General features: G+C 42.7%; 1 protein-coding gene across 4 annotated transcripts in view; it reads left to right on the forward strand.

Annotated features, from left to right (window-relative positions):
• myh10 (myosin, heavy chain 10, non-muscle) overlaps nucleotides 1-20,303 on the forward strand; it is a gene marked incomplete at both ends in the record, with an annotated part of 44,828 nt that continues 24,525 nt past the window's right edge. Inside the window, 5 exons of one of the 4 annotated variants that reach the window (XM_079160315.1) lie at nucleotides 1-345; nucleotides 6,212-6,368; nucleotides 15,441-15,468; nucleotides 17,075-17,177; nucleotides 17,500-17,529. In XM_079160315.1, coding sequence (XP_079016441.1) covers nucleotides 1-345; nucleotides 6,212-6,368; nucleotides 15,441-15,468; nucleotides 17,075-17,177; nucleotides 17,500-17,529 — 663 coding nt within the window. The remainder of the gene's footprint in view (nucleotides 346-6,211; nucleotides 6,369-15,440; nucleotides 15,469-17,074; nucleotides 17,178-17,499; nucleotides 17,530-20,303) is intronic. The other 3 variants (XM_079160316.1, XM_079160317.1, XM_079160318.1) reach the window with 3 other exon arrangements.

Here is a 20,303-nt window from a genome sequence, read left to right on the forward strand (position 1 = left end):
ATGTCCCAGCGGAGCGGGCAGGAGGACCCGGAGCGGTACCTCTTTGTGGACCGCGCCGTGGTCTACAACCCGGCGGCACAGGCCGACTGGACGGCCAAGAGGCTGGTGTGGATCCCATCAGAACGCAATGGCTTCGAGGCCGCCAGTGTTCGCGAGGAGCGCGGAGATGAGGTGGTGGTGGAGCTGGCAGAGAACGGGAAGAAGGCGGTGGTCAACAAGGATGACATCCAGAAGATGAACCCGCCAAAGTTCAGCAAAGTAGAGGACATGGCCGAACTCACCTGCCTGAACGAAGCCTCCGTGCTTCACAACCTCAAAGACCGCTACTACTCCGGCCTCATCTATGTGAGTATTTGTCATTCACTCATAACAACTACCTGGAAAAACTTGTAATCAACTTCTTCCACATCGAAGAATCAAAATTAGGGTCTGAAAAAACGATTCGTGATCAGTAAACAGTTCCATCCAATTGTCTATTAGCCTCCCTCTACCAACCATCTATCTGCATATCTTAGCCATAGCATTTTATACTTGAATTCAAGAGGCCAAGAAACATATTTCCTTCAATGACCAAGCCATCATGTCCTACATAAGCTGCCGATTTCCCCAGTGATTATGGCCCACTTAGTGCCAAGCATTCCTGGAATAGCCCAGACACGGAGCTTGTGGGCCACCTGAGACCCGGGGAGGAGGCGGGCGCTGAGAGGTTCACTCTCAGAGGCCCGGTCACGAAGACAGAAATGAGTTTCGGCTAAACTAGATTATTTACTCAGGGCAGATTGTGAAAAAGATGTTTTTTTGCCTTATCTAGTCATATTGCCCGAATACTAACTCGGGAGATGATTTGGATGTAAACAGTGGAACATCTCTCCACTCAGTAAGATATTCACATTAAATAATATTTGAAAGCATCTTACAGCTGAAATCTCTTGCATCTTACTAAAAAGAAAATCTTTCCCTTTTGTTCAGGGAATTGTTTGTTAATTGTTCCACTTACTTTTGTGGGAAATGTGCTCCAGTTGAAAGTACTTGTACTTGCACGGTGGTTTTCTGAAATGTTAATGAAGACACTTTGTATTCTTTGTGTTGACGAGGCATCATTACATTACTGTCATCATCCAGTACAGATGGCCGGCCAAACTACCAGCATTATAGCATATAATTCATCCCAAGAGCTATTTTGCATAATGTATGTACTTTATTATTTTACCCACTTTACTGCATCGTATACTATGATTTGCTGCATTTCCTGGAGGCTTTTAGACGGCTCTTAGTATGAGTTACAGATCTGTGTAGGGCCACAACTGATGATTATTTTGTATTATTGATAAATATGACTAGTATTTTCTCGATTGATTAATGAATCGTTTGGTCTATAAAAAGTCAGAAACTGGTGAAAAATGTTCGTTTTACCATCGTAGAAGGTTACATGGTTCGTTTAGTGTCTTTGTACAACTACAGTTTGTGGTCCAATTTTGCTAGATAAGAAAATACACAAAAAAAAACACCGAGACAAAACTATGTTATATTGTAGATGGTGGAGGATGAATTTAGGATTCTCACAGCTTGAGGAAAGAAGTTGCTCTGAAGTCTGGTAGTACAGCAACTGATACTTCTGATGTGCTTGCCAGGCAGCAGCAGGCTGGGGTGGGGGGGGGGGGGGGGATACTTCCTTTTAATATCCTTTGGGCTATTCGCAGGCACCCCCTGTCACCAATATCACTAAATGGTTACCAATGATTGTCTAGGCGGTTTTAAACAGCTGCTGAACCAGCAAATATTCAAATAACAAGCTGGAACCAGTTGCAGATTTTACGATTGACCATTCATTTTAGTCCGAGATGGGTTACATTAAGATCTATTCAGTCTACTACAGCTGGCATGACATGTGAGCAATGATTAGTTATTTAATATGTATGTAAAGAGCTTCACAATACACAATTGTGATAATGAGAATGGTACCCTCCAACATGACAGAATCCAAAATGTGATACTCTCCTTTGATGTTTTAGACATTTGTTTCTGTAGCACTGTGAGCTCTGCAGTGTGCTCCCTGTCTACTGGTGGCTCCTTGCCAAGAGGCTGCTTGGTCCGTTTGTATCTTCTGACAGCAGAAGTTGTGTGCCGCCATATTGGAACAATGATGAACTTACCTGTACCACGATTAAACAATCATTTCAGTAAGGATATTTGGTAACATAAATCATACTTAATCTCTTTGTATGTGTTGACAAAAGTTAATTATTGGTTCCAGATGTGCTGGAACAAAATTCTCCCTTCTTCTTACACAAGCTGTAGCAGTGTAGTCATCAGGTTAATTTTATTTATACAATAAATAAAAAGAATCGGTGTAACATCTTTGTATTTTCAGAGCACTTTTAAGGGAGAATAAGGTGACCCCAGCCCCATCTCTTAGCCTGTGCTGAGTCACACTGTGACCAACCCGCCCTAACAGAGTTCTTTGTGTTCACTGATAAGCAAGTTTTCAGTTTTTCTGCCAGAACACTGATGCTTAATTAACAGCCAATCCATGTTTTGTAGCTTTTTTTTGGTTTGCTTTTCTGCAGGGTTACAGACATGTCTTTCCTCTGATCCAGTTTACATGCTTGGTGAAATTTTCGAGCGGCTAAATTCTCATCTTATTGATTTCTGTGTGTGTGACGCTAATGAACCAGGAGTTTTAAGAGATTGGAGTTGCATGCATGCAGATCTCTGTCAGTCATTTCTGCTTTTGGCATGTTTTCGTTTTTCTGCTTTTGAGGATCGTTTGGCCTTTTTAAGTCAGACCAGCATAGCACAGCACTGACATAACCTCTTTGATTACTCGCATCCACACAGCAGGCAGTGGATGTAAAGGTGATGATCACACTTCAAACCTTTTGAAATTACAAGGTAAAAGAGAAAATAATTAAAGACGGACTTCATGTACAATGTTCAAAAACTCAAAACCTGTTTCACTCATTGAAAATGTTGACGGACATACCTCGTCATGCCTGGCTTTGCTGAAGCTGGCAGCTCCAGGCTGAGAGCTTAATGTTGATTGTTGTGTGCCTTTATCTGCAGGCTGTCTCTCCGTTCAATAAGCCTGCCTCTCACTGGAGCACGGGTCTCTTACATCTCCATTTCATCCAACCCTTTCCCTGATTGTGACTCATTTACCAGTTGGCTGGGTTTTCTCGTTATCGTGTGTAGAGGTGGAGACTTTTGTAAAACGCCAACTCAATAACTCGTGCAATGACATCATGTTACACAATAGTAGAGTTATGCTGCTTGATGGAGGCAACACAAGATGTCTCCTACTAATTTCTCATAGATTATTCTTCTTAGGCTGTCATCTTCCTTGTTGCACTTTGCCGGGTAGAATGACTCCTCTCAGCTGTTAAAGCTGTTTGAATTTAGGTTGGTTCCCTCTTGTGCGCATACAGTGATGACAGGTTCATCACTTTAATCAAGTGCTGTTGAGTGAGATTAAGCGCACCTACAGATTTAGAGCAAATGCAGAGCTATAAGAATCTTTATTACTGGAAATAATTAAAATGTGTTGTGTGAGGCAAATGCATTTCTTAATTTCCCGGGGAAGTCTGCAAAGACAATGACTTGATGGTAAAGCCCAGTTAGCCCAGTTGTGTCACAATGGCACTGATTCTTGTAATTGCAGAGACCCCAGAAAATGTCTCCCCTTTCCCCATCGAGAGAGGCTGAGGGCCTGTTGCTAAGCACCGCTCGGTTCACAGACATTTATTCGGACATTTCCGGAGGGCTTGGATCCCTTTCAACTGTGTGAGAGTTCCCCTCCGTTCACCACAGCTTCTCTGAGTTGTGTTGACCAGCTCGGGCCCATTTATCAGCTCAAAATACTCTGCACAAAGATTCATACGTAGCCCAGCTCTCGTCAGATATTGTTCATTGTAGTAGTGAACGTTCCAGTGAGCAGTAAAAAGGAATGAAACCACAACACGTTGTCTGGCTGGTGTCTTGTTATGCCCGGTTGTGTAGGTGTCCAACCCGTTGCCGTCAGAGCCCCACTAATCCCTCGAATACCCCCCTGGGGTCCACCGTCGAGGACAGCCAGCTGAGTCATCCCTCTCCCCGCTGCCCGTGGCCCATGCTGGGTCGGGAGCACTGATCTGTCTGCCTGGCGCTGTGCCCACCGTTGGGGGGGGGCTTGGGAAGGGGTTATTGTGGCGAGGGCCCCGTAGTACATCCTGTGCTGCACCAAGTTTGTTTTTACAGGCAATTCCAGTTAGCGAGGTGTGAGCGTTGGCCTCTGTAACCAGTGAAGTAGAACAGCGCTGCTGCTGCTGCTGGCGATGATTCCAGGGTGACAAATCTGAGTGTGGCCAGGTCGCTGCACAGAGCTGTGTCTAAAGCATCTGTGCACATGGAAGAGGTGGGAAGGGGGATTTTGATGGCCATCTGGTGACATTAACCCCCCCCCCCCCCCCCCCGCACACACACACACACACACACACACACACACACACACACACACACACACACACACACACACACACACACACACACACACACACACTACAGCGCCACATGACCAACTCCAGAGGGCCTGGCTGTTACTCGTATGTGTGCATATCTTTGAGGGTTTCAATTTTAGCAACTCTGGACTCCATTTCTGTACTAGCAGGGTGTGCGGCTATATAGAATAATTTGGTATCATCATGATTATTATGTTGATATCCAGCTGTATACAGTATAATACAGCAATGATTTTGTTTGACCAGAATATTTTTTCATGTGTTTTACAAGAACAAAATCTGACAATTTATAATACAACTCACTATAACTAATTCAGCTTCTGTCATGTTAAGCGATGCAGTTATTAAGTGATTATGTGGAATTGTTGCCCAGCAGTAAGATTACATATATGTGTTGTGGATGTGTGTGAATGTGTGGTGTGAACCTCCAGCCATGTGACAGTTGTGATGCGTTTGTCTCACTCAGTTACACACACACACACACACACACACACACACACACACACACACACACACACACACACACACACACACACACACACACACACACACACACACACACACACACACACACACACACACACACACACACACACACACACACAAAATGCCCTCTGCTCACAAAGCATGCTTTGGTCATGCCACTATTGTTCCAGTTCAACAACTGGGTTAGCAGGCCTGGGGCCCCCCTGCAGACCACATCATTTAAAGAATCTGGCTTTGCAGTCCAGCCAAACACAGAAATCAGAAAGGTAACAAAAGAGGAAGGAACGCAGCATAGAGTAGTAAAAAAGCACCGGGAAGTTGGTACCATTGATAGAGATAGTCAGCAGAGGAGAGACACCCTCGTCTCGTCTTAATTCATGATCTGGACAGATGGCTGCAATTTATCCACAAAAAAAGTTTTTATTGGCATAATGTATGATAATCCCAGTCATCGATTTAAAAAGCCTTAATCTGGCGTCTACTGTGAACTGCGTACCCCGTGCACTCTTGAGTTAATGGAGTTCCCCAGCAGCAGACATGTCTGGGATTAACCCTGTGCTGTCTGACTGCATATCTGTTTGCATAACACAGTTGAGGGACCTATATACTGGATTAACATCGCCACCCCTTGCATCTGATTCCTGGTGTCAGTCATAGATAGTGGGGGTAAAATTGCCACCAGTTTTATGTAGACAAAAAGGAGCTGGAGAATTGTTCCACATATGAGGAGGATCAGCGAGTGGAGCAAGGATTATAAATACTGTGGGACCCTTGGCAGTGTGCCAGCCAGCTGCAGATGTGCACAGTTTTCCGGCATCATCTGTGAATTCATAGTCTGCACAACATGACGGGCCTTGTGCAAAAAAACACTCGTACAAACAGATTTGTTTCTAATGGGCCCGTAGAGCGTCTTTAGCTTCTGTGCTGTGAGTATTCCCCCGTGAAGCGGAATAGTTTAACCCTGTACAGTTAAATTTGATTGGAGCGCTAACAAGTGTTCACACAACGCAGCAGGCTACAAAGAATTTTCAATTTTGATGTAAAAATACAAAGAAATTGATTTTGTCTTTGCATATATTGTTTATGCACAGGGATGTGATTTAACAGGGTTAAAAGGGCATTTCATCTCAACTTTAAGAGCCATTGGGGCTTTTTAACTGTGACATAATGGCGATGTAAGGGCTGCGGTGTGACGAATTAACAGTCAACCACGTTTTCTTCTCTTTTTCTAGACGTACTCTGGTCTCTTCTGTGTGGTCATAAATCCCTACAAAAACCTGCCCATCTACTCGGAGAACATCATTGAGATGTACAGGGGCAAGAAGAGGCACGAAATGCCCCCTCACATCTACGCCATCTCAGAGTCTGCGTACAGGTGCATGCTGCAAGGTAAGTCTGAGTGTCACTGCCTCTCATCTACCACAGTCCACCTCACACCTCACCTCATTGTATTGGCTTCAAAAGTGTGTTAAATTATGGCATCTTTAAATAATGACGCCCCATCCAAGTCCCATCTTCTCAGATGTGATGTGTCAATGCTACCTGGTCATTAAGAAGAACAAGAAATGTCTTTGAAGCATTTTGGGGGCACATTTCTGTTTTTAAGATTGTGATTTTTGCAGTAAATTGAGGAATGCACAGAACAGGAGGCCAACATGTGTATATGTGTGTGTGTAGAGAAGAGCTAAACATGTGGCTTCTACATTAATCTACACACAATATAAGCAGGCAGTTAAAGGATCTTGGATGACAAAACCATGAGAATATAGCCACAATATTCAAATTCTTTATTCAATGCAGGCCTTCATATAGTCATTTTCTTCAAGCATCCGTCTCTATTAATCTATACAATCAATACTATCTTTCCCAGTGCATGACACTGCTGTCACCGGTGGCATCCAGTCTGCCCCAGTTGTCGCGTTTATTCCATTTTTATCTGTTTAGGAACGTACAATCTTGTAAGTGAAGGCAGTCCCCTCAGAATGATGTCTTCGAAGACCCTTGCCTGGTAGTTGGCGAGCTTCCAGGCTCTCTGAGCAGTGACTGACTGGGATCAGACCAGCGAGAACAGAGAGGGTGACCCCATTGTGCTCAACAATAGGTCCTTTGTGTGATTGCGAAGGCCGACCAGTGGGGGTGGTGACAGACTGGACAGTCCCGTCAGTCCTTTTCGGCCTTGCCTTCCCCGTGTTGGTACACAGAAGGAAGTTTCGGTAGTGTCAACAAGTAGCTTGATGATAGCTTCGTGCCCAGCTAGTTTCTTGTTGTCACCTCCTCCTCCTTTCTTCACACCCTCTATTCTCTGCACGTCTCTACATGGTTGGACACAAACGCAGTGGGGCAGGGCTGGGAGACCCGTCTATTAGTAATGCGTTGAACATGTTTGAGCGTTTTCCTTTTCCTTGAAGCAACGACCTCGAGCTTTCCAAAGGCTGCGTGTATTCGCTGCATGTCTCGGAGTACGCAAGCCCGATTGGTCATTTTGAATGCGCCGCTAACTCCAACCCATTTTCAGTTGTGGTCGTGTCAGAGTTAACGGTGTTAATTCAAAATTAGGTTTGTAGGTTGGAGATTAGTGGAGGCCAGCTGCTGTTCAGCTGTGGCCCTGAGCATTTCAGAAACCCGGTGGGTATAACAATATCCAGCTGCATAGACTAGCACTGGTGTTTGTTTTTCTCCAAGTGGTCTCTGATGACTTTGGAAAAACCAGACACGGAGGCAGATATCATCACATTTATTAGATATGGATGAAACTTTCAGGGTATGTCGTTCTATATTGTTTTAATGACATACACTGTGGTGTAGTACGTTTTCTGGAAAATCAATCAACAATTTGTAGATAAAACTCAAAGACAGGAATGTCTGTTTTTGGCTCATTCAGCAAACGACATACCTGACAAATCAAGATGCTACAAAAACATACAGATATCCAATATTTCCATAACATGGCCCAGTATAATGCTTGTGCCAAAACATAATAATAAACATATTTCACTATATATAACACTTTTTTTAAAGGAGAAACAATTGATTGTTAAATTGTAAAAATAATCTACAGATTAATCAAGAATTTAAATATTCGTTAGTTACAGCCGTAGTCTAATGCGACCAAAAATATTTGAAAAACGTTGGTCACACATTATATGTCACCATATTGTCCCTGTTATCTCAGAAGGTTTCATTACATTTGGGTGTTTAATATCAGACCTTTCACACACCATGTTTAGACTTTGCAGTGTCAGCTGCCATCAGAACAACAAAGAACACTTGAGACAAATAGTTTGTTGCCTCTAATTTACGACCTTTGCACCCGAACAGATTGGCAAATCATGTTTAAGGCTGAAGGGTGTCTAAACCTCACAGGGGTCTGTTAATTACCTCAGCATTGCTGTGAAGCCAGTCACGACTCAGATGGGAGGTTAAATGAGGTGTTACCGAACAAAGACAAGGTGTGCATGCAGACTTCTAGAACTTCATGCACATCTGTCATTGATTAGCGGTCCTGATACTTTACATAATTGCCCTCACTGCTCAGCCGAGGTGAACTCACTGACGTACAAGAAGCTAATTTTTATCACATTTGTTGTAAGGAAATGCTTGCTTGAATGAAAACATGTGTTGAAGGTCCAGTCACGTCAGCAGCTGTGACGGTTTCCAAGTGGACATGCATCAACAGCAATGAAAAGTGTCCCAAGGTGTGGTTTTGAAAAAGGGAGTCTTTGTTTCAGTTGACATGGTGTAAGACCCCCCTTCTAGAGCCTCTCCCTGGTGTCTAATCAGGGTGTTAAGTCAAGTCCACCTAGATCCATCGTAGCTTGTTGAGTTTTTTTCTCTCCAGAGGTCCATTTTTATCAACAATGAACAAAGCCCTTCTCCTGTCAGCAGAATTAATGATAATGATAAAAGATTAAGGGAATTGTTTGAAGAATGCAAAGCATGTTCCAGGAAGTTTTCAGTTGTTCGTTTTCTCCCCAATAAAAACAACTGGAACAGATGTGGTTGTGGACAGTGAAACCGCTCAGTCAGTAACTGAAGGAGCACTCCAGTTGTATCAGAAATAGTACCAGCACAGCTGGAGCTATAACTGCTATTCTTTTAACTAATGCTGAAAAACAACAATCTGTATCCCCTTAAAATGAAATCTAATAGGGCAGGTGACTAAAAACTACCAGAGAGGAACTCTGAATATGAGTACATCTTCTCTGTACAAGCTAATGCTTTCCTCCCTGACTTTTTTTAAAATTTAATTTCAGCTGATTCATTAACAAATTGTAATCGAAGCCTCTTAATATATATTCCAATAAAATGTAATATCATTTAATCATTTATTAATGACCACATGACCAAGGTCAGTGCAATGTGCTTTCTGCACAGCATTGTGGGGAAACTCTATCTGTTGAACCTCAGAGAGATAAAACATGGTGGTACACACATCTCTGGGCCGTGACCACAGATAGCAGCTCTCTGATGTCGGTGTGGTGTGTTGAGTGAGGCAGTGTCTTCTGTCCAGTTAGCATGAGAGTACAACTGTTGAGCATAAAGCTTTTGTGACTGATGAAGGGAAAATCCTTTCTGTTGTGATTGCTGGAGCGGCTGACTCCACTTAACGGTTTTATTGCCCAATGTAGATATTAATCACATTTGTTCCTTCGCTTTAGTTTGCTTGAATACTTTGAATACAAATCTAAATCCTCTTGTAAGTTGCCTCTCAAACAAAGTTAATCGGATTTATTTTCAGACTTTCCTTCTCAGATAGGAAACTAAATACTTTGGATCTCCATTCCATTTATTTCCATCTGTAAATCCTCAGCTGAAGCACCAGCCCCAGTTCTGCCCACACCAGAGGCCTTTACCATTATAGCCCTAAAATAGATGGTTTAAAAGGATTGACTGCTTTGACTTTTAAACCATATTGACCGATACCTCTGTGTCGAGGGATAGTCCAATCCCTTTGAAAAGGTAGTTTATGGTTTTCTTATATTCGGACGGTTCATGCCATTGCAAACATGACCATAGCCTTCTATTGCCCGTCTGTAAAAGCCTCTTTAGCGCCCTGTCATAAGTATAATTGCGCCGAGGCGTTAAGCTAAGAACCAATTACAAGCCCCCTCTGTGTTATAAAATAGCTTTTCTGTGCCAGGACTCTACAGACACCCAGAGTTCTTCAACAATCAGCAATGCTTAAGATTTCTGTTATTGTTATAGTTAGGTTTTATGCCAACCCCCATAATCCCATAATTGCCACATGCGATACTTAACCCACTACTTTATTTTAGTTGGAAAATCAAATATATGTGGTAGACCATGCATAGTCGTTACGCAGGTTTCTTTTCAATGATGTTGGTCATCACAGCCTTAAACCAGCGTTGAATCGTAGCTGGATTCATGGCTAGTTCTGCAGGATTGCATTCATTTTTAGATTAACATTCCAAAATATATGCTACTGAAAAATCAGGGCAGTAGTTATAGTATTTGTTTGAAAGATGCAACAACAGTGGACTTTATAGAACAGTGCATTTACAATAGTCCTTTTTGCCTGTAAAACACTTGCTCAGAACAAAACTGAAGCTGTGAGTTTTCTTAGTTTTTTTGGGGGCATAAATGTTAGAGACGCTGAACTGCAACCCAAAGGTTGGTGATTGCCACACAGGTTCACTCGTGTTCATAAATAACAATCCTTCTCACAGGACGGTGGTGAAAAATATGTCTGGAGTCTCGTATACCAGCTGCTTTAACCCAAAAAAAAAAGAAAAAACTCTCCGTATTGGCCGGTATCAGCTATCGCTAACTGTGGCAAAAAACAACCTGATCAGAGAATCCTTTAAATTCTATTTGCCCTTTTTTTCTGCTGATCCAATCCATGACTCAAAACCAGGATACGATCCGAACAGTGAGTTTTGTGATCTGTTTGCTGTAGGAGAAAGGACTAACTACAGCCCTGTCATTTTATAGTTAAGTGGAAGTTAATTTACTCATATAGTCTACAACTGCCGGTTGATCGTTTTGGTAATGGCTTAATATTCTGTCTGGAGCTAAGCAACATCATCATTAACAATATAGCTCCATTTCTCTTCACAGACAGCTCAGCGACGAAGCTCTAGTTCCTCGTGTTAATGAGACGCCATCATCGTGCTCATCGATTTGTCTTCATTGTCATGAACATTCAGCTGATGTGCTCCACTGTTTACATCTCTGTGTTTTTTGGAGGTTTCTGTCCCACTGTGACTCTTAAGTCACCGCTAGATCAGAGTGCAAGACTGGTTCCTGAGGTGAGTGTTTGCACTTCAGATACAGGCATTAGCCGTCAGTGGCAGACTCTGGCTCAGGCCCAGCGTGCCGCAGCCTCACAATGAGCTCACTGTCGTGAGCTGAGATCAGCTCTCCCTCCTCCCTCCTCCCCTTACTGGGAGAAACACCACATGCAGAGCTGCTGTGTTTATGTCAAAGCCGCAAGATATCCTCAATTTCAGATACTGCTATTAGATATCGGCCCAATACTGACTCAAATAGCTTGATTGGGTTTTGTGACAATAGGCCGATCTGGTATTGGGTACCATTATTTTATAAAACAATAATTAAGTACATTTATATCCTAAGAAAGCAATGTTTAAGTTAAGCTTGATGTTGCTTTACACATAACAGAATGATCCCAATCCCAGGTATCTGTATCCGGACTGAACAAGTTGGATTGCTGCATCCCTAATTGAGTTCCCTAATTTTTTCTTTCTGTGTTGCCCTTAAAAAGGTCTGGATTCAATACTTAAAATCATAGTCAAACTTCTCAGCTTTCACTTTAACTAAAAATGTTTTATATCCTGGGGGAATCTAAACTGACCAGCCAAGATAATGGAGTCATGTGGAGCTGGCAACATCATTACCAATCATGCGAAAACCCACAAAACAGTCCTCATGACCATTTAGTAATGTTACGGAAATAACGGCCCCTGTTTGGGTAGTTCTCATCTGCACAGACCCACAATCCTCTGCCAATCGCCGCTTGACAGTCTGGAGAGGTTGTTGGGGCTGCAGCAGTGCTGGCAGATTGGTGAATGGAAATGAGAGGTCTCACAGTGACTGGATCACATCTTTCCACTGTGTCTGCAGCCAGCCTGATAAAGGAGACACTAGCGCGTGTTGTGTCCGATTCAGATAGGGACGTGAATGTAAAGAGAAAGAGGGAAAAAGAGGTGGTGGCTAATGATGGATTGTGTTTGCATGTGTGCTGTCGTGCACGAAGTAGCAGTCGACGTCACAGCTTGAGAGATCCTGAAGGGTCGGGGTAGCTTTAGCGTGTGTGTGTACTTGCATGCATGTGTGTGAGGCCAATTCCCCTTGTTACAGTGCTTAGCTGCAGGAAGTTCCTGGTCGAAGCCAGGAAACCCACGTTGTCCCTGGTGAGCCATTCAGCTGCGTCCTCAGCCAGATAACTTTCCATCATTTCACCCCAAAGGAGCACAGTCAGCACTTCAGTCCAGGAAACCTTCACCTCTGGCAGGAACGGTCCAGTCTGGGACACAACATGCGCAAAACGAGTTGACGTATTCTCAGCATGTCTTAGAGCAGTGGTTCCTAAACCTTTTGGCTTGTGAGCCCATTGCAAGGAAGCAACGTTTACTTGTGTGACCCCTCTTCACATGTCATGGCCTTAAGTGCCAATATGAGTGGTGAGCAGTTCAGTGATGAATGTGAGTTTTCTTTCTCAGATTGCGTTAATTTTGCAGTTTTTTTAGAGGCACGCTGAACACAATTAGGTCACACAATCACAGGACTGGACCAAGTGTGCTCTGATGCTCCACGTTGTTAAATGATCAGAACGTCCATCCACCTCTAAATCACGTATCTCCTGTCAGCATGTTGCTGTAAAGCATGGGAACCCATCCACACTAGCAGTGTTTCAGGGAACTATCATCTTTTTCCATTCTTCTTATTATTTGTATGCTGCTCTAGTAGATCACTTAAGCAGGTTTTAATGGCCCATCATTGTGACATAGAGTGGGTTGCAGCCACTGATCCAGGAACAGAGAAATTATGTTTTTTCACTGTGTTGCAATTTCCACCTGCTGTAACACTTCATATTCAAAATAAATTCATATGCAAGCTCTTGTTGCCTTGCAACCATTTACTCAGGGCACACTTGCACAGGCTTATACTTAAATTCAGAAAGGATGCGTATTTCCCTGAGTTATTGACGGCTTACCAAGTCAATCTACTAATGCAAACGTGTTGACTTTGCAATACAGTTAGCGTGTTAATGGGCTATGAGATCAGGCCTCTTGATGAGCCGGCGCTTACTCATCAAATACAGGAAACTGTCTTTGCTAGAATGAAGTGAGATGGATGCCCAGTTAATCTTAAACTGTCTATTTTGAGCCTGTTGGGATGAACTGCTTCAAACGGAGACAACCTGCAATTATAACGTACCTACAATGAATCCATACTATTTGATTTCATGTTGTGGTGACAGCATTTAATTAAGGATCTTTTTTTTTTTTTTATATATACAACATTTTTAAGATTACACTTAAATATTTAACACAATGTGACATAGTAGGCAGTCCATTTACAATGTTGAAGTGCAATTCAGCTGTTTCCAAAGATGAATGGATTATCTTAATATATAATAACTTACTCGTGGCATACAGTCGTTCTTACTAATTGAATCTTACACAGTTGCAGTGTCTGGGCCGTCGTTCTGGCTCTGCGTGAACAGTGCAACATTAGGTAAATAGAGTGAAGAGAGTCTGATGACTTTTATCTAATCTTTGGAGTTCTTGCTGCTCAACCAGCCGTGTGACTTTAAGAGGGGCCCTGTGGGGGGGGGGGGCATTGGCGGGAAGACAAAGTAGTTTTTTTTCTCATGACATCATCGCCATTATATCCCGGGCCTCTCGATGACTCTGATTCGCCTCACTCCGTGCTCACAAGACACTCCAAACAGGAATACCCCGGAGGTTAAGGAGATGCATTGCATGTTATGTTTTATTGCCACATGACCACAGTGCAAATAGCCCTCAGCACTGCACACATGGACATAATGTGAAAAAAAATAGTTGGATCAGTCTTTGTCTCACATTTCATTTGATAAATCAGCTGACCTTTGCATTATGAAAGTCTACATTTCGTACATCCCGACCCGAACACGTAACAAAAGTAAAAGGCAGGCGTCTTTAAGCACATTCAAACGTGGTGAATAGTTTAGCCGTGAAACACGTTCAAAGGAGACTTTCTCTCCCAGATGGTCCACTGGGGACATATGAATCTTCTTATCTGTGTAGATCGTAAATGGGCACTATTGTTTTATAATGGGGCCGGATGAAGAGTCGATCCATATGGGCCCTGCCTTTTACACTCATCTCTACATTTTATCTCTAGTGGCCATACCTCGATTCAGATTCAACAGCCATACTACATTTACCAAGATGCAAAGTACGTAAGAGGGATGGAGGACAGTGTATTAACTGAAGTTGAGTGGAAGAGCGTGTACTGTAAACTGTACGGTAAACATAATAGTGTGTCAACTTGAATCAGTCACATTGTTATTGTAAGAGGTTGCATTCTGCAAGATGAGAATATGACTGCAGTTGTAAATGTTGCCTAATGTGGTCACTACTGCTGCGAAAAATCATGTATGTGCCAATTAGGTGTGCATCAAAAAAAACCATGCGTACAAATGAATCCTTTTAAAGTGTATAATATGAATTTACAGTCTAATAGTTGAGGGTAGAAATGCAAGTTATCCTGTTGAATCTTTCAAAGATGACCAAGTGGTCGCCAGCAGTCACACTAGATAAACCTGCCATGATACAAGCGCAAATATTATAATACGATATTCCACAAATCCGGCCAGCTTCAGCTTTTTTTTCTCCATACAAGCTATTCTGTGATTATTAGAGATAGACTGATTAATTGGCAAGGCCGTTGACTTGAAAGATATCAGTTTTTTTGCAGATAAACTTGTAAATGTCGACGGGTAAGTAACAAGAAATGTCAGAAGAGAAAAGCCAAACTAAGTTAGAGTTCATTTAGAAAGTCATGCATTAGGCAGCGGTCTATTTACCAACAGAAAGCTGACGTTACAGTTGCCTTATCTCTCCCGTGCAGTGACTTGACTTCACAGTGCCACTTCTCTGCATTTCCGACGTTGCATCGAGGAAATACCTGTGGTTTGATGCTGTGAAGCCTGAGCCCACTGAAAAATACGGCCGGACAAAAGTCATTTTATTATTCTGATAATAATAAAAAAACTGACATTTACTGGTTGTTGGTAAGCTCACATGCGCTACACACCAAGCTTGACTTTGACCTTCAAATCCACAATCTGCTGATAAGACTTTACTTTTGACATGTTGTTTTGGTGATGAGGCTGTCAATCAAACTTTGAGAACACACAGTGGATATCAAAGACTGCTTAGGTTTGACTTTCTCCTCCTCTCCCTTTCTCCCTCTTCTCGTCTCCCACAGATCGAGAGGACCAATCCATTCTTTGCACGTGAGTTACAGGCTCAGTCCACCACTGCATGAATTATGTTCATTTCTTGTGCTTTATTGAAACTGTTGTTCATTCAGACATATAACTTATTGTTAATGAAGCAATTTTAGGCTCCGTGTCTTATATTGCTGAGATGAACTGAGCCCCTCTGTCCCAAATTCATAGCATAAGGTTCACGGTTGATTCATTACTCTCATGCACGTCTCCTTTATATCCTTGGAAATAACATTACGTGGTGGAGTATATTTCCCTCCAGCATTTTCTTTGTCTGAATTAAATCAAAGTGACAATAATGCGTTCACTGGTAATTAAACAAGTTCACAAGTGAACCAGCTGCTCCGGGGCCTTAACAGTCCTTTTAAATCACGTATCTCAGGGACACTGACCAGACTGTCACTACTTGAGAGATACGTGTGAAATGTGGATCTGAGAAATGCCGGATATGTCTGCTCCGCAGTCCCCTGGCGTCTTTTCACTGACAAGTGTCTACAGATGACAGGAATGTCCCCAAAGAAAATTCCAGAGGGGATATCAAGACATAAGCCATGCAAGGCCCTTTCCCTCTGCAGGGTGAATAGTGAGGCGTTCATGTTGCATATCCCTTCTATGCACACACAGGGGTCAAAATATCTTGTATTGCACACCGAGCAAAATACTTCACTGTGACACAGCACGACCACAAAGAAAGCCGAAAACATATTATAGGCCGGTTACTTATAGGAAATATAGTATTAGGTTCGCTTGTTAGCATTCATTATATTGTTATTGTATTGAATTGTGTTGCTGTGTTAAACAAAAGACGGATATATTTATGCTTTCACACACTTACACAGACATTAAAATATAGATTATAGAGCTAATCAAGGACTTGGAACTGAAATGCATGAACTGATTGCAAATAGCGTGAAACACTAAGATAATGATCCAGTCAGCAGCTCTGCCTGATTGATTACATGGCATGTCCTCTGAAATAGGGGAGGTGAGGAATCTAACACTGAGCAGTCCGAGGCCAACAACAGAGACATTGACATAATCCTTCCCTGACTATCCTCCTTTTATAGCCAACAAGACAGCCGGTTACACACCGCTCGTCTTTACTCTCAGCCACGTCACGCTCACTCCATCTGAAAGAAAAACAATATTTTGCGCATACTTGGTGTATGCAAATGTGCACTTTGTGTAAAACCTCAAGTATGCTCTGGATCCAAACTGCTCCCCCACACTTTCTGCATGGCTTGGAGATTACTTCCATGGTTTTTTTGTTTTTTTTATTGCCATGGTCTCTGTTTGACGGAGCAGTGAAAAGCAGGCTGCACATCCACACGCCAGCAACCACAAGGCATAAACTTGACTGACGTACTGGAAAAACTATTGCAGAGAAAGACACGCATGATCAGATACGCACCAGAATTTAGTTTCAGTTTAAAGATTACATTTGTGCATGTCTTTGTGTTCTACCCATAAGCACCTGCACATCTGTAAAGCTAAAGGAGGACATGGCATTTTTAGCTTTATTGATCCAGTCTTTAGATGGGTTCATTTTAAACAGTTAATTGTTTCTGAGGATTTTCGTGTTTGTGTGCATTGTCTTCTTTTTGTTCCACAGAGGTGAGTCAGGAGCTGGCAAGACGGAAAACACAAAAAAGGTCATCCAGTACCTGGCACACGTTGCCTCTTCCCACAAAGGAAAAAAAGACCACAACGTTCCTGTGAGTTTTCTTCTTTCTCATCTCTCTAATTTAGTTTGCCAATGCCTGCTCGAAGCCATAAACCCAAATCTGTTCAAGTATGTTTAGAAACGTATGCAAAATGAATCACCCACCACTTTGCCCTGTCATACCTTTGTATTGCCCTGCAACCCCAAGACCGGGTTATTATATTGACCTTTTGACACTGTAGTTGTAATAACGATCTTTGGGTGGGATTGTTGTGGTAAAAGAATAGATACCAATACCTGTAGTAGGCAACATGGCTTTGTGCACTGTGTGTACACAATCTTAACAATTCCATTTCTTTATCTGTAACAAACAGCCAGAATCACCCAAACCAGTGAAACAACAGGCAAGTTTTTATACTTTCTTATACACCATGTGCATGCTACACAAACGTTGTCTTCTCAAACACACGAGCCACCTAACGGTTCATCATGTGGTGTGAATAAGAAGTGACAGTTGACACTTAGTGTGCTGTATTTAGTTAAAATGCCCCAAAACAGCATATTTATCTTTCATGTTTTCTCTCTCCGTCAGGCGCAAAATGCAGTCGTAAGTACATTTTAATGCTTGCATGATTATTCAGACTTCCTTTATTGTGTTTTATGTGAATGACTTAGTTTGCCCACTCTGTACAGTTGCTTGCCGTTATTGTCATTCACAAAATGCATGTTGTTTGTATCTGTTGTGATAGCCATATGTTGAGCCTTGGCTAACATCTCTGCTGTATGAAACGTAGCAAATTCTGCTGCTGAAAAAATGCTAATGCTAATTGAACTTTTATTTTAGTAAGGCATGAATTGTATCTGTGTTTTAGACTGTCGTAAGTTAAGATCAGTCCTGGTCATCGGGACCTGGATCCCTGCAGATAGTTCTTGCAGCCACCTGTGAATTACATCATACGTGAGATGCACATTACAAACTGTAACTACCTGTTAACCTAGAACACTGGCAGTAATCTGGATCTTGAGGGCCAGGATTACAGACCACTGAGGTGTTATAATAACTCCCGTGGCTAATTCCAGCTATAGACCACTGTGAGCTGTACCTAGATTTTGACGCTACGGTAACATTAATGTTCAGCTTTGACTACAGGTTCATTTGTAATCATGACATAAATGCAATTTATTATTTTCCATAATAACAATTGAATCTCCCCGTTCCTACAGAGTGGACCCCTGTTTTATGTGAGTAGTATGTAGTTTCTCACCTATTTCTACCCACTCTGTTGTCACCTTTTCTTTACCCTAAAAACATAACTCTGTAATGTTGCCTGACGTTGGGCAATAGATGTTTTTCATCCACTTTAATCAACCTGCTGTGGTTCTATTTCATTCTTCCTGATCGCCAGACGGCACTGCTTCTGCACTGGACATCTCCATCTTTCTTATACACACGTCAAGTCGTTATACCAACAAAGCCCCCCGTGACCATGCGGGTGACCATGTGGTGATACTGGGCTGCCGCCTGCCAATGTGGCTGCAGTCCTTACAGCATTGAAGAGATGCTGGGAGGTCTCACATGGTCCACCTAAAAAAGTAAGGTGGCTACTTTGGCTCTCAAGGTTGGCAGTCTTTCATCGGAGTTTGCCCAGATTAAGGAGCTCCTGCTCAATCTCCAGCACGATAACAGGGGGCCAGCTCCTGGTGGTGACTCTAACACTAGGCTCTCTCCTTGTCAAGAGGATGACGTACCATCGACTGCAGCCTCTTGCAGTTTGTTCACAGATAAGGGGCAAGACGGGGACAGAGACACAGCCTCCTGGGCCTCTGATGCTTTTTCTCAGGGGTCTAATGCTGGGCCATTACATGGATCACAATCTTGCCGCAGCAGCTCCTGCAGGTGTTTTCTTTCCATGCAGATGCCACAGCCCTCCGCCTTTTCAGTCCCTCCTTCTGCATCCCTCCAGGCTTTTGATTTCATGTCTATGGAGCTTGGAAGGTTGATGTCATTGGCGACACTGGCACACCACCATGTCTGGCTAGCACACTCCCCTCTGTGAAAGGGACGATGTTGCGATGACGTTGGGGTTTTACACTGAGGTCTACATCATTGCATGGTCACAGCTAACTTTGTTGGTATAAGGACTCGACCTGCACATATGTGAGATGGAGATATCCAGTGCTGAAGCGCCTTCGTCTGGTGGGCATCCAGACTTCATAGTTACACTTGTAACTCCCATTCTGCTTTAACTTTTGCATTGCATGACGTGTACTTCCTATCCTCACTGAATTAATAGGATCGGCTTCTTTCAGACATTTAACATTGACAATACCTACAGTGTGAGGACACCTTTCATAGAAATCAATCTTTGCTCTAAACTCCAATCATTTTATAATCTAATGGGCTACCATGAAGCTGACAGATCCCATGTTATTTATTTGCCTGTATAATGAAGCAGGTCATTAACATTACATACTAAAAAACCTGTTGGCATGTTTCACTAAGGTTTGTAGTTTGATTCCTGGTGGTCTCACCGCTCAATTATCTGTTGAGGGATTAACAGTTTGAGGTAAATATGCAATGGCAATTTCTTTTAACCAATATTTTCTATAAATTATTCTCGAGGTTTCTATAATTGTAGTTGACACATAAAAAAAAGCGACATAGGATTGTACCAAGCATTATCACAAACCTGTCCCGTTCAACATGAACAGAATCAAATAATGTAGTCTGTTGCTGATAGCTAGCTTATAGCGTCACAATAACCCACTGGTTCCTCTAAATCACTTGACCCGGGTCTAGTGGCTGATGCAGAACCTTTTCCGTCCTTTCTTACATTATGTTAGATTCAGCCTGAAAGCTCTGCTGGCCCAGATGAGTTCTCCACATCGGCTTGTTCCTGCCCAGATTTAGAGACTCGATACGTGACTGCTCTCCTTTTTCACGCTGGTGAAAATAGAGACTTTTAATATTTGTCTGGCCTTGTGACCTCCGGAGCAGATGTGGAGCAGCCACAACTGGCCTCTGCCTCATAAGAGTTAGTGGAACAGTTTTGACTGATCCTCTTTGACTCCACTCAATCTGCCCTAAAGTACTGCTAAAGTACTGCTGCATGGCCGGCCAAACAGCCTGCACTTTGATGAGAGAGACACTCGTAGCTATGACCTGTACATGTTTTCT

Source organism: Pholis gunnellus (assembly GCF_910591455.1).
Source record: "Pholis gunnellus genome assembly, chromosome: 5".
NCBI classification, from domain to species: domain Eukaryota; kingdom Metazoa; phylum Chordata; class Actinopteri; order Perciformes; family Pholidae; genus Pholis; species Pholis gunnellus.